General features: G+C 41.7%; 1 protein-coding gene across 1 annotated transcript in view; it reads right to left on the bottom strand.

The window, feature by feature from the left end:
• Positions 1-4,026: 4,026 nt before the first annotated feature.
• The window catches only part of LOC130122487 (ninein-like protein), a 12,939-nt gene continuing 2,799 nt past the window's right edge, over positions 4,027-14,166 (bottom strand). Inside the window, exons 2-9 of the mRNA XM_056291420.1 lie at positions 13,693-13,797; positions 13,016-13,111; positions 12,603-12,749; positions 10,966-11,085; positions 6,661-6,753; positions 6,040-6,249; positions 5,540-5,653; positions 4,027-5,035 (exon numbers count right to left, since the gene is read on the bottom strand). Of these exons, the coding sequence (XP_056147395.1) occupies positions 4,844-5,035; positions 5,540-5,653; positions 6,040-6,249; positions 6,661-6,753; positions 10,966-11,085; positions 12,603-12,749; positions 13,016-13,111; positions 13,693-13,797 (1,077 nt within the window). The 3' untranslated portion in view covers positions 4,027-4,843. The remainder of the gene's footprint in view (positions 5,036-5,539; positions 5,654-6,039; positions 6,250-6,660; positions 6,754-10,965; positions 11,086-12,602; positions 12,750-13,015; positions 13,112-13,692; positions 13,798-14,166) is intronic.

Raw genomic sequence — 14,166 nt, 5'->3', positions numbered from 1 at the left:
TGCAAAGTAACAAGAAAGTGGCTGAAGTGTCCAGTGCTGTGCAAATTGAACTTTGAGCGAAGGTGGAAATGCCTAGGTTATACTGGTAGGCGGGCCTACTGCAAGACAAACTTGTGTTGATTGCCGACTGTCCATGCTGAGCCGGAGAGCCAACTAACTAGGCCTACTGCAGTAAATATTGGTAAGAAATAACAATAAAGCAAATTACAGCCTCCTCTAGGCCGAATTTGGATACGCACTCAAGGTGGCCTGCGATATACAACAGCCAACAATGGTAATACGGCCTAATTTAATCAGTGGAGGAATAGATTGTCGTAGCCTACAACTCAGCCATGACCCCAGTTTTTATTATTTTGGACCCGTTAAGGAAATAATTTGCAAAAAGGGTTCTAAGTTCCCCGGTTTGTTCCTCGATTGGCAATGGCGGGGAATATAGGACCCTTTATTTGGAAAAAGGTCCTATGTTCCCCTGGAAACAGCGGGGAATATAGGACCCTTTTTCCAAATGAGGGTTCTATGTTCCCGGTGTCTATTGCAACCGGGTTTGTAGGACCTTTTTAGGGGAAAACGGGGAATATGGGACCCTTTTTTTTCCGAAAGGGTCCTTCGTTCCCCGATTGGGGAACATAGGACCCGGGGAATATAGGACCCGGGGACTATAGGCACGGCCCCGTGCTTTCAGGTCTCTCCTATTGTACTGTCACAATATACACTAAATAGGATCATTGTTTGCTGTTATTTCAGGAGGATGCCTGAGGAGTGGAGAAGAAGCATACTGGTACCGATTTTCAAGAACAAGGGCGATGTGCAGAACTGTAACAACTACAGAGGTATAAAGTTGATCAGCCACAGCATGAAGATTTGGGAAAGAGTAATAGAAGCTAGGTTAAGAGGAGAGGTGACGATCAGCGAGCAGCAGTATGGTTTCATGCCACGAAAGAGCACCACAGATGCGATGTTTGCTTTGAGAATGTTGATTGAGAAGTATAGAGAAGGCCAGAAAGAGTTGCATTGTGTCTTTGTAGATTTAGAGAAAGCTTATGACAGAGTGCCGAGAGAGGAGGTGTGGTATTGTATGAGGAAGTCAGGAGTTGCAGAGAAGTATGTAGGAGTGGTGCAGGATACGTATGAGGGAAGTGTGACAATGGTGAGGTGTGCGGTTGGAATGACAGATGGGTTCAAGGTGGAGGTGGGATTACATCAAGGATCGGCTCTTAGCCCTTTCTTGTTTGCAATGGTGATGGACAGGTTGACGGACAAGATCAGGCAGGAGTCTCCATGGACGATGATGTTCGCGGATGACATAGTGATCTGTAGCAAGAGTAGGGTGCAGGTTGAGGAGAGCCTGGAGAGGTGGAGGTATGCACTGGAGAGAAGAGGAATGAAAGTCAGTAGGAGCAAGACGGAATACCTATGCGTGAATGAGAGAGAGGACAGTGGAATGGTCAGGATGCAAGGAGTGGAGGTGACAAAGGCATTTGAGTTTAAATACTTGGGGTCAACTGTCCAAAGTAACGGGGAGTGCAGTAGAGAGGTGAAAAAGAGAGTGCAGGCAGGTTGGAGTGGGTGGAGAAGTGTGTCAGGAGTGATTTGCGACAGAAGGGTATCAGCAAGAGTTAAAGGGAAAGTTTACAAGATGGTTGTGAGACCAGCTATGTTATATGGTTTGGAGACAGTGGCACTGACGAAAAGACAGGAGGCGGAGCTGGAGGTGGCAAGAGTTGAAGATGCTAAGATTTTCACTGGGAGTAACGAAGAAGGACAGGATTAGGAACGATTATATTAGAGGGACCGCTCAGGTTGGACGGTTTGGAGACAAAGCAAGAGAGGCAAGATTGAGATGGCTTGGACATGTGTGGAGGAGAGATGCTGAGTATATTGGGAGAAGGATGCTGAATATGGAGCTGCCAGGGAAGAGGAGAAGAGGAAGGCCAAAGAGGAGGTTTATGGATGTGGTGAGGGAAGACATGGAGGTGGCTGGTGTGACAGAGGAAGACGCAGAAGACAGGAAGAAATGGAAACGGATGATCCGCTGTGGCGACCCCTAACGGGAGCAGCCGAAAGTAGTAGTAGTCTCTTACTGTAGTCACAACTTACTTCAACTTGATTCTATCAAGTCGTTTCCTGACATTTAATTGACATTATTCATTATTTCATTTGTCAATGAGTCGTTACCCCTAAGTGAATGTCACTACCTTCAGACAGCTTTCCATCAGATGTTTTTTGAAGCCTCAGTCTATATATTCCAGTACCTCAAACATGATTTATCCACATCAATTCCTCACACTCCACGACCAGAAGTTAAAACAATCTCCATAAAGAAAAGCCAGTCTAGTTCCCAAGGGCAGCGGGACTCATGTTTCAGCCTCAGTGCTGTGGACAGACAGTCTCTTCTCTTCAGAGATGACCTCTGAAAACTGTGAAAACCGTGGTTACTTTTACAAATAATGTAGTTGTTCAGTGCTGCTCATGGAGAAGTAGCAAAATGTGACAAAAAAAGTAGGAAAACTTGGAAAGTCAGAGGGCAAAGCGGAGAGCAAAAACATCTGCACTGTTAAGTGCATGATCAGGCCAATGATGGTTGTGTCGTCTGCAAACTTTATGAGTTTAACAGACGAGTCACCCGAGGTGCAGTCAATTGAATAGAGAGGGAAGAGTACAGGGGAGAGGACACATCGCAGGGGGGTGCCAGTGCCGATTGTCCGGGTGCTGGATGTTATTTTCCCCAGCCTCACCAGCTGCCTCCTGTCTGTCAGGAAGTTTTTAATCCACTGGGAGATGGGGGCTGGTACAGTGAGCTGGGTGAGTTTGGAGTGGAGGATATCTGGGACAATGATGTTGAATGCTGAGCTTAAGTCCTCAGACAGGACCCTTGTGTATGTCCCTGGGGAGTCGAGGTGTTGGAAGATGTAGTGCAAGCCCATGTTGACTGCATCCTCCACTGACCTGTTTGCTCGGTAGGCAAACTGCAGGGGGTTGAGCAGGGAGCCTGTGATTTCCTTCAGGTGGGCCAACACCAGGAAAAAATTATAATTTTTAATGGCAAAAACAGTTTATTGCTGATGCGCAACGGTTAGGTCAAAGTAACCATAAGAGTTGCATGGAACTTTAGATGCTTGCATAGATAATATTACCTTACTTTTCTCTGTTGGATATCATCCTTGAGGTTAGTAGTAATTTGTTGTAGTCCTCGCAGGGCACAGTAATAGTAAACCGGTTGATAGATGATAAATGTCTGGCTTAAAGCAAACAGTATTTCAAAATAAGAACATCATACCAACATTCAAACATGGTGGAGGTAGTGTGATGGTGTGGGGATGCTTTGCTGCCTCAGGGTCTGGAAGACTTGCCATCATTGAAGGAACCATGAATTCTGCTCTCTACCAGAAATTTCTGAAGGAGAATGTCAGGTCATCAGTCCATGATCTGAAGCTGAAGCATAATTAGGTTATGCAGCAGGACAACGATCCAAACCACAAGAATAAGTCTATCTTGGGATAGTCAAAAGAAACAAAATGAAGGTTTTGGAGTTACCTAGTCAAAGCCCTGACTTGAACCCCATCGAGAGGCTGTGGCAAGACCTTAAATGAGCAGTTCATGTTTGAAAACCCTCCATTGTCACTGAATCACAGCAATTCTGCAAAGAGTGGGCCAAAATGCCTTGACAACTATGTGAGAGATTGATCTCCAAATATCGGAAGCATTTGGTTGCAGTTGCTGTTAAAGGTGGCACAACCAATTAAGTTAAGGGGGGCAATTCATTTTTCACATGGGTGATATTGGTGTTGGCTGACTTTTTTCCCTCAATAAATGAAATGGTCATTTAAAAACTATTTTGTGTTTACTTGGGTTCTCCTTGTCATATTACATTTTCTAGGAAGATCTGAAACCAGTGTGACAAATATGCAAAAATAAGAGGAAATCAGGAAGGCGACAAATACTTTTTCACAGTCTTGTACCTCATTATTCTGCAAAAGTTCTCTTGAAATTCTCGAATCTTGTCAGATTCAAGTCATTCGTAGGTGAATTTATGACAGATGGATTCTCAGATGAATGGTCACTGGAATTTCTGGTAGAAAACAATTCCTGTTTTATCAAATGGGTCAAATTTGAGGTTTGACGCATCAAAACCAAAGTAAAATTTTCTTCAATTTCAATTTGATGTGGTGACATTGTTCTTCAGAGGTCATTAGTCATGAGACAGAAAAAAATATTTTTATAGAAAATTTCAGAATGTGAATGTAAGTTTGGGCGGCATTCCCCTTTAAAGGAAGCTGAATTACAAAAACCAAACAGAAGAGGAAGCAGCATCTGTTGTGTTTATCTGCACTGAGTGCAATAAAGACAAATTTCACCTTCATTAAAATAAAATGTCTTCATCTGAAAAATACGAAAAATAAACATTTTATTCACATAAAATCAAAAGTAAGAGTTAACACCTTCATGGCTAAAATCTGTGAGCCAGTTGCCTTCATTTACATGCAGATTTCTGTGTGACCAGATCTTTGCATCAATTTCAGAATAAAGTGGATTGCCTTTTGAGTTTTCTTGAAGCTTGTTCAACAAAACATTCATAACAAAAGTATTTTTCGGCCATTTTCAGTCTAATAAACCTCAGAATTAACCTTCAACTGTTTGGATTTCACAACTGGTTTAATCTTTAAAACAGATGAGGATCTGTCAAATTCCAGACTGACACCTGTGTCCCAGTTCATCTTTCAGAGTATAACCATCATCCATCCATCCATCCATCTATCCTTCCATGATGTGATGGCATCCACAGGACAAGAGAAAGGTTAGAGGTCACTCGGTGTTTTTCAGGTGAATTTGTGAAACAGGATGTCTACGTGACGAGCGATGTGGGGACAATCTCCCGCAGCAGTTTGTTGAGGGCCATGATCTTCTCCTCCAGCTGCAAGTTCTTTTTCTCTGCCGTTTTCTGCCGCTGCTCAGTGACCTGCAGTGCCTTCACCAGCTGTGAGTTCTCCATATAGAGCTCCTTCACCAACATGTTGGACTTGGTGTTTTTAGAAAGCTGCACAGGAAGAGACAGAAGGGTTAAAGGGGAGAGGAAGTCATATACATGGGCAACAGGCTTTTGACAAGTTATCATCTTCATCACCATCATCATCTATTATCTCCCCAAGTTCCTTCATAGAGTTAAAAATGTTTTACTGGATTAGTGGAGTACCTTGTTTCGTCTATTTCCATCAATAGAAAACCATCAAACTAGACCTTTTTAAAAAATGAATACTCTTGTCATAGTAACAATACGTTAATTCAATTCTGTACGGTAACAATATATTAACTGTGATGGTGTAGTCATGGTAACATTGTGTTAATGGGGGATGGTGGTCATGATAACGTCAGTGGTACTAAAACAGAGAAAGAGAAGTGATGATCAACATCAACCTCAATTCAGCAAGTCATCAGGGAAAAGAACTGAGTTGCTGGTTGATAATCTCACTAATTGGTTAATTAACTGTCAGACTGGTTGACTGGTAGGTTAACTGGTTGATTGACTGGTTGTTTGACTGACCTGTTCTTTGAGTTGTTGGATTTTCTCCTGCAGCACCAGACGGACAGCCTGCAGTTTAGTCTCTACCTCTTCCACCCTGTGCTGCAAACTGACCAGCACCTTCTCATATTGCTCCTACATGTGTGCATGCACACACACACACACACACACACACACACACACACACACACACACACACACACACACACACACACACACACACACACACACACACACACAGAGGCAGTGTTTTTAATCAGTGTTAACATAACACTGCTCTAACACACCACTAACATTCAACTGCACTCCTGTGTTCTTCAGTGGAGATGCACAGTGACAGTGGTTGTACTGGTCAGCTCCCAATGTTTACCAGTAAAAGACTGCTTATACTGATTTAGGTCCAGGTATAAATATGATATAGAGCTGTCAGTAATATTCATGTTTGGAGGTGAAAGATTAGTTAATGAATATTCTAATAAAGATGGGGTAGTCATGGGGAGTCATTGTCTGCAGGTCGGTACCTGCTGCAGGCTCAGTTGTGTGCCAGCCGTCTGGGTTTGGAGCTGCAGGTTTTCCTCCAGCTGTCGGCTCCTCTTCTGCTCCTCCTCAAGCCGTGCCAGCAGGACCTCCCGCTGCTCCCTGGACCCGACCACTGCCTGCTCCCTGACCTCTTCTAGCACACGGCTGTGCCGGGCCTGGACCAGTTTCAGCGCCGATTCCGCTTTCTGAGCCTGAGAGAGAAAACAACTTTAGCAAAGAGAGAGATAAGAGACAGAGACAGAGAGAGAGAGAGAGAGAGAGAGAGAGAGAGAGAGAGAGAGAAAGAATAGAGAGTGAGAGAGAGGAGAGAAAGAGGAGGACTGATGGCAGCGGAAAACCTGCCTTAGGATTTATGAACAAACACCAGAACAAGTATTTAAATCCATCCATCCTTCTATCTATCCATCTTTCCATTTATCCTATCTTTCCATCTATTGGTACATCCATTTGTCATCTATCATCCTTCTGACCATCTATCTATCTATCCATCCACCAACCATCCATCTTCCACCATTTATCCATCCGTTCGTCCTTCAATCCATCACTCATTCTTTGAGATGACTGGTTTGCATGTGAGCAGTATTCCATCAGGATTAACTGACCTGTTCCTCCAGCCGGTTTCTGTCTGTCTCCATTTGGTACTGTTTGGTTGTCAGGTTCTCCATCTGCTGGTTCAGATTCTCCATCTCAGACATCTGAACAACACAAAGCGTTCACATCAAGTGTCTAAGAGACGACAGCAACATGAGGATATGAGTGACTGGTGGTACAACGATGATGGTAATGATTTACGGTCACCCTTTACATTTAATCTGGTTTATCTTAAAGGTAAGAGTTGCCAGTGTTTAAGTACATTTAACATTTAAAGTCTGTCCAGATGACTGACGTTTGTAATTCTCTGTATTCATATCACCACTTTGTCTACATGTACTAATCAAAAGGTTGCTGTCAAAGACTCCATTTACATCCATTACTCATCAGATGAGTTTCTTTTCCTTTTTCATTCATTTCTTTCCCATTTCATTAATTTCATTCCTTTTTCATTCAACAGATTGAAATGCCATGAAAGTACATTTTTCTAAGATAAATCAACAAAAACGTCTGTTATTTTCCTGACATCCTCAATTTTTCCAACTCAAATTCACTTTAACAGGAAGGCTTTTTAATTAAGACTTGAAAAATGGGAAATAGTGCTTTTGAACAAAGGCATGAAGCCATGTTAAGTTTTGTAAACAAGACAAAAGAGTAAAATTCAGAGAAGAGAGACTGATCTACACAGAACAGATTCAAACCAGTTTCTGGTGTGAGAGACTTGACTAAAAAACAAATGCTCCTAATGAAGAGGAGAAGGAGGAAGAGGAGGTAGTGGTCTGGTTCAGACAATCACTCATGTAAGACATTTAGAGGCATGCTTGTCTGCAGTGAAAGTTGAGTGTAATCTAACTTCTTACTACTTCATTCAGAAAAACTGAGATGTTGATTATCAGCCCTACAAGGCAAAGTCACCTTTATGACTAAGTTACAGTATCTATTGAAAACTGTCTACTGTACGTATTGTACTGCAAGGCCAACTATCAGCATCTCAGTTTTATCTGAATTTAAACGCAGAAAATTTAGTGACATTGAATTTTTCACAGCAGCCTGCTTGGCTGCTGTGAATTTACTCATTGAGTATGATCATCGGCTCTTATTGGCACATACAGCTGAGTATCATCAGCATAGCAATGGAAATTTATTCCATAACTGCATATAATTTGGCCGAGAGGTGAAATATAAAGAGAGAAAATTAGAGGACCAAGAAACTGAGCCCTGAGGTACACCATATTGAACGGCAAAGAATTTTGATGTAATATTATTATAGCAGACACAATGTGTTCTTCCAGATAAGTAGCACTTAATCCAAAAGAGAGGTAAACCGGAAACACCAAAATTACAATTTATATAATAGTATACGGTGATCAATGGTTTCAAAGGCTGCACTAAGGTCCAGTAGTAGAAGCACAGAAGTGGACAGGCCAATAATGCTTCAGATGAATATTGAAATCACTAAGAATTAGAATCTCATCAGAATGAGTAACAAGACTTGAGACAAATTCCTCAAGAAACAGTGAGTAAGAGCCAGGAGATCAATAGCGTATCACAATTTGGACTAAGCCGAATCTATTGATGGCTGAAGGAGATGGACCCAGAACAAAAGCCTAAGAAGATTGGAATTTAGATTTAAGTCAGATTGAACATAGACATACAGTGCATCCGGAAAGTATTCACTTTCCCCACATTTTGTTATGTTACAACCTTATTCCAAAATGGATTAAATTAATTTTTTCTCTCATCAATCTACAAACAATATCCCATAATGACAAAGTGAAAAAGGTTTTGTAGAAATGTTTGCAAATTTATTAAAAATAAAAAACTGAAATATTGCATGTACATAATCACACCCTTTACTCAGTACTTGGTTGAGGCACCCTTGGCAGCGATTACAGCCTCAAGTCTGCTTGGGTATGAAGCTACAAGCTTGACACACCTACATATATTTGGGATATTTCTCCCATTCTTCTCTGCAGATCCTCTCGAGCTCTGTAAGGTTAGATGGGGAGCGTTGCTGCACAGCTATTTTCAGGTCTTTCCAGAGATGTTCAAGTCTGGGCCACTCAAGGACAATCACAGACTTGTCCCAAAGCCACTCCTTCGTTGTCTTGGCTGTGTGCTTAGGGTCGTTGTCGTGTTGAAAGGTAAACCTTCGCCCCAGGCTGAGGTCCTGAGCGCTCTGGAGCAGGATTACATCAAGGATCTCTCTGTACTTTGCTCCATTCATCTTTCCTTCGATCCTGACTAGTCTCCCAGTTCTTGCTGCTGAAAAACATCCCCACAGCATGATGCTGCCACCACCATGCTTCACTGTAGGGATGGTATTAGCAAGGTGATGAGAGGTGCCTGGTTTCCTCCAGATGTGACATTTGGCATTCAGGCCAAAGAGTTCAATCTTGGTTTCATCAGACTAGAGAATCTTGTTTCTCATGGTCTGAGAGTCCTTTAGGTGCTTTCTGGCAAACCCCAAGCAGGCTGTCATGTGCCTTTTACTGAGCAGAGGCTTCCGTCTGGCCACTCTACCATAAAGGCCTGATTGGTGGAGTGCTGCAGAGATGGTTGTCCTTCTGGAAGGTTCTCCCATCACAGAGGAACGCTGGAGCTCTGTCAGAGTGACCATCGGGTTCTTGGTCACCTCCCTGACCAAGGCCCTTCTCCCCCGATTGCTCAGTTTGGCTGGGCGGCCAGCTCTAGGAAGAGTCCTGGTGGATCCAAACTTCTTACATTTACGAATGATGGAGACGACTGTGCTCTTCGGGACCTTCAAAGCTGTAGAAACTTTTTTGTACTCTTTCCCAGATCTGCGCCTCGATACAATCCTGTCTCGGAGGTCCACAGACAATTCCTTTGACTTCATGGCTTGGTTTCTGCTCTGACATGTACTGTCAACAGTGGGACCTTATATAGACAGGTGTGTGCCTTTCCAAATCATGTCCAATCAATTGAATTTACTACAGGTGGACTCCAATCAAGATGTAGAAACATCTCAAAGATGACCAGTGGAAACAGGATGAACCTGAGCTCAATTTTGAGTGTCATAGCAAAGGGTGTGAATACTTACGTACATGCAATATTCCAGTTTTTATTTTTAATACATTTGCAAAAATGTCTACTAAACCTTTTTCACTTTGTCATTATGGGGTATTGTGTGTAGATTGATGAGAAAAAAAAAGAATTTAATCCATTTTGGAATAAGGCTGTAACATAACAAAATGTGGGGAAAGTGAAGGGGTGTGAATACTTTCTGGATGCACTGTATATCACCAGGAAGAATAAGATAGAAGGGAAACTGTGTGAAGAAATGGTCCCTGTGTTCACCTCTCTCATAAAAGCCAGAGTTTTGACTGATTTTAAATTTCATAAACTAATGAATAGCATGGTTGTGTTTGTAAATTAGTGGTGTTATAATGATGTAACTTGTTCAGTGATGGATGATGAATTAATGTTTCATAATATTTTTAGATAGTTACTTCTGTCCATTTCTATCAGTCTTTGTTTCAAACCTGCTGTGAATTTGTGACATTGTATTGAAGTTGCTTTTTTTAAGTTAAAAAAAAGTCTCTCTCTCTCTCTCCCTCTCTCTGAACCGATGACTTCTGGATCTAGGATCCTGTTTGTGCTGTGTCCTGTTTTCCGTTTGTCACAGTCCCACCCTCCTGGAGATTTAAGTCATCTGCGCTGTTCTCGTTCATAATTGCTTTTTTACCATTTGTTTTAGCTGTAACTCATTCTGCATCACTCTCATCTCTTCTCTCGTCTTCTTCTCCCTCTGTGTGAATGCTGTGCCAGTCTTCCTCTTGTGCGTGAGTGAAGACTATTTTCTATGCAAGGCTCCACTGAGCAGAACTTAAAGTGGCACGGGGTCCTGCTGGCTCTTGACTGTATGTCTGGAGTTCCTGATGTTGTTTTGGATGGACACATATTCACTATATTTGCCTTGCACTCTGCTTACTATTTCATTACCCAGTACATTTAAATCTGATAAATTGTATGCATTAACTATATGCATTGTACATTACTTTGTTCTGTGTAATTTAAGCTGTAACATTATAATTCTGTTATTTTTGTGTATTTTCTGCCTATTGCATGCCTGTCTGTGCTGGAAGAGGGATCCCTCCTCTGCTGCTCTTCTTGAGGTTTCTTTACTTTTTTCTCCCCTGATCAGGTTTTTCTTGTGGAGTTTTTCCTCATTCATGTCAAGGGTCCAAGGACAGAGGGTGCTATATATTGTTGTATATTGTCATATATTGTACTGCTTGTAAAGCCTTTTGGGACTACCTTGTGATTATGGGCTATACATATAAACTACTCCTGACCTTCTGTAGGAGCTCATGGCTCTGCAGGTGAAGGTTATGACGGTCCTCCTGCAGGGCAGCGCTGCTCTGTGCCTCCTTCTCCCTGTTCAGCCTCCTCATGTTGGCCTCCAATTCCTCAACCTGAGGAGCAGATTCACAGATTAACTCACCAAACATTCCATGGATGACATTGGCTTCATGGATCTTGAATATTCATATGAATATTAATATTCATATGAATACTATTAACAACCATCTATATATAAATATCCGAATTCATACACTTTACCACTAGTGGTTTTCAATGAAAAGGCCAGAGGTCTTTAAAAAGTTTTCCTGGTAAGGGGTCAAGTAGGCAAGTAGTTGGTTTAGAAGCTGCACAAGCTTAGTCTAAGTATCAAGAGAGATAGTCTCAAAAGCTGTAATAACAGGGGTTATCAGTAACTCATTGTATCAATATGAACTTGGTAAGACAGGATCTGCAGGAGTAGCTGGAGTTGAAGAACTAATTTTGTTTATAATCTTATCAACCTTATTGCAGAAGAAGTCTAGAAACTCATGGGCCATGAATGGTGAGCAGAGAAGAGAAGATTAGGAGAATAGTGTCAGGAGTGATTTGCAACAGAAGGGTACCAGCAAGAGTTAAAGGGAAATTTTACAAGATGGTTGTGAGACCAGCTATGTTATATGGTTTGGAGATAGTGGCACTGACGAAAAGACAGGAGGCAGAGCTGGAGGTGGCAGAGTTGAAGATGCTAAGCTTTTCATTGGGAGTGACTACGAAGGACAGAGTTAAGAACGAGTATATTAGAGGGACAGCTCAGGTTGGACGGTTTGGAGACAAAACAAGAGAGGCAAGATTGAGATGGTTTGGACATGTACGGAGGAGAGATGCTGGGTATATTGGGAGAAAGATGCTGAATATGGAGCTGCCAGGGAAGAGGAAAAGAGGAAGGCCAAAGAGGAGATTTATGGATGTGGTGAGGGAGGACATGCAGGTTGCTGGTGTGACAGAGGAAGATGCAGAGGACAGGAAGAGATGGAAAGAGATGATCCACTGTGGCGACCCCTAACAGGAGCATCTGAAAGTAGTAGTAGTAGATTTTGTATTTGTGTATTTGAAGACACTAATTTTTGAAAGCATCGACACGCTAACTAGCTTACTGATATGAAAGCTAGCTAGCAGAGTCATATGTTAGCATACTGGCACCATCTGGTGAACTAACACAACTGGCATTTTAAAGAACCACCGCAAGGGTTCAACTAACTGTTTTTTTTTATTGATCATTCAATCTTTAATAAATTGATGCTGATTGGTCAGGTTTGATTTGTCCGAAGTTTTCCAAAATAATAATTTTACCAGGACCTGGAAATTGTAACTTAAATTTACTGACTTTTCTAGGTTTATCATGATTTTATGAACCCTGAAATATAAACTTTAAAAGATCCGAGTTTCAGTGTCTGATTAATATGGTAAATACACTAAGGATGACATGAATCTGTTTTACAGCTTCTCCAGCATTATATTTATTTACTCATCTATTTTCCATCCTTCATTCCTTCACAGCTGTTCTCTGTTGATTTTTTTTCTTCATTGGGGTGTCAACTGTGATTGGTGGATCATTGTGTCTATCATTATTTTGCAAACTGACTCCCACCTTTTCCTGGGCTTCCTGTAAGTTCCTCTGTTGGCTGGCCACTTCCTGGGCGTGATGGTCCTTCTCCTGAATGACAGCGTGGAGCTGAGTGCGAAGCTGCTCCACCTCTGAGTCCATAGAACACAGCGACCCCTCTAGCTTCTCCACCTGCACGTCAGAGGTTAGGTCATACACACAAACACACATAAACACAAACAGAAATTTAATTAATCATAATTAGCAAAACACAACCCTTCTGTTTGAAATTAACTGTAGCTGTTTGTTCTAAAGAGATAACTTTCATTCTTTAGACATTAAAGTGAAGTCCACGATGAGACTGACAGTAGAAGAAGACGCCTTCACTTCCTACATCAGTCACATGACAAACATCCACAGTAAGAGCCTCTATCCTGTTCTTTCTGATCAGAGCTGACCTGCTGGTCTCTCTTCTTGGTCTGCAAGACCAGTCGAGAGTTTTCCTCTTCAGTTCGCTGCTGCTTCAGAGCGACAGCACTAAGCTTGGACTCCAGCTGGAAACGGAAACACACACACACACACACACACACACACACACACACACACACACACACACACACACACACACACACACACACACACACACACACACACACACACACACACACACACACACACACCTTATAACACAGGAATATGCAGGAATCTGACCAAAGATTTCAATTAGAATCAGAATACTTTATTCATCCCCGAGGGGAAGAAGGAAAACACAGGTCAAGTCATGTCAATTTTACTTATAAAAGGTTAGGTTTTTCTGTAGATATGCTGTGTTTTGATAATTATGCTCTATGTATTTAATGTAACATATCCATTACTGTGCAAAGTGCACCGAGAAATTAGCTTTATCAATATTGTTTGATTGAGTCAATCAACCAGTCCAAACTGATATTTTTATGTCAATACCATACTAGTTGACCAGTAAATATCAATACACGACAAATAAATATATAATTACTAGTAAACATCATACTATGACTAGCAAATATCAAGATATGACAAGTAAATATAACTAGAAATAACATACTATGACAAGTGAATATTATATGAGTGATGAATGTCGAATAAATCTTTATACCTTCTCCTTACAGACATTCATCTCTCTCTCCATCAGTTCCCTCTCTTTCTGCAGATGCAGGTTCTCTCTCTCCTGCTTGGCAAGCAACTCCTGCAGCTGCCTCACCTGTCAATTATACCACTCACAAATCATACCAGATCAAATCTGTCCCCTGTTGAAATCACATTCTGAACAAACATCAAATAAATGATGGTAAATGAAACTGTTATGAAAGTATTTGGATTTCAGATAGGAGATATACACTACATGGCCAAAAGTATTTGGACAGCATTTCTAAAGAGTGGATTTGGCTATTTCAGCGACATCCATTGCTAACAGGTGCATAAAATCAAACATACAGCCATGCAGTCTCCATAGACAAACATTGGCAGTAGAATGGGTTGTACTGAAGAGCTCAGTGACTTTCAACATGGCTCTGCCATAGGATGCCACCTTTTTCAGGTCAGTTGGTCAAATTTCTGCCCTGCTAGCTCT

Source organism: Lampris incognitus, chromosome 13 (genome assembly GCF_029633865.1).
Source record: "Lampris incognitus isolate fLamInc1 chromosome 13, fLamInc1.hap2, whole genome shotgun sequence".
Lineage (NCBI taxonomy): Eukaryota > Metazoa > Chordata > Actinopteri > Lampriformes > Lampridae > Lampris > Lampris incognitus.
The sequence above is the reverse complement of the archived record's forward strand: the minus strand, read 5'-3'. Positions and strand labels throughout refer to the sequence as shown.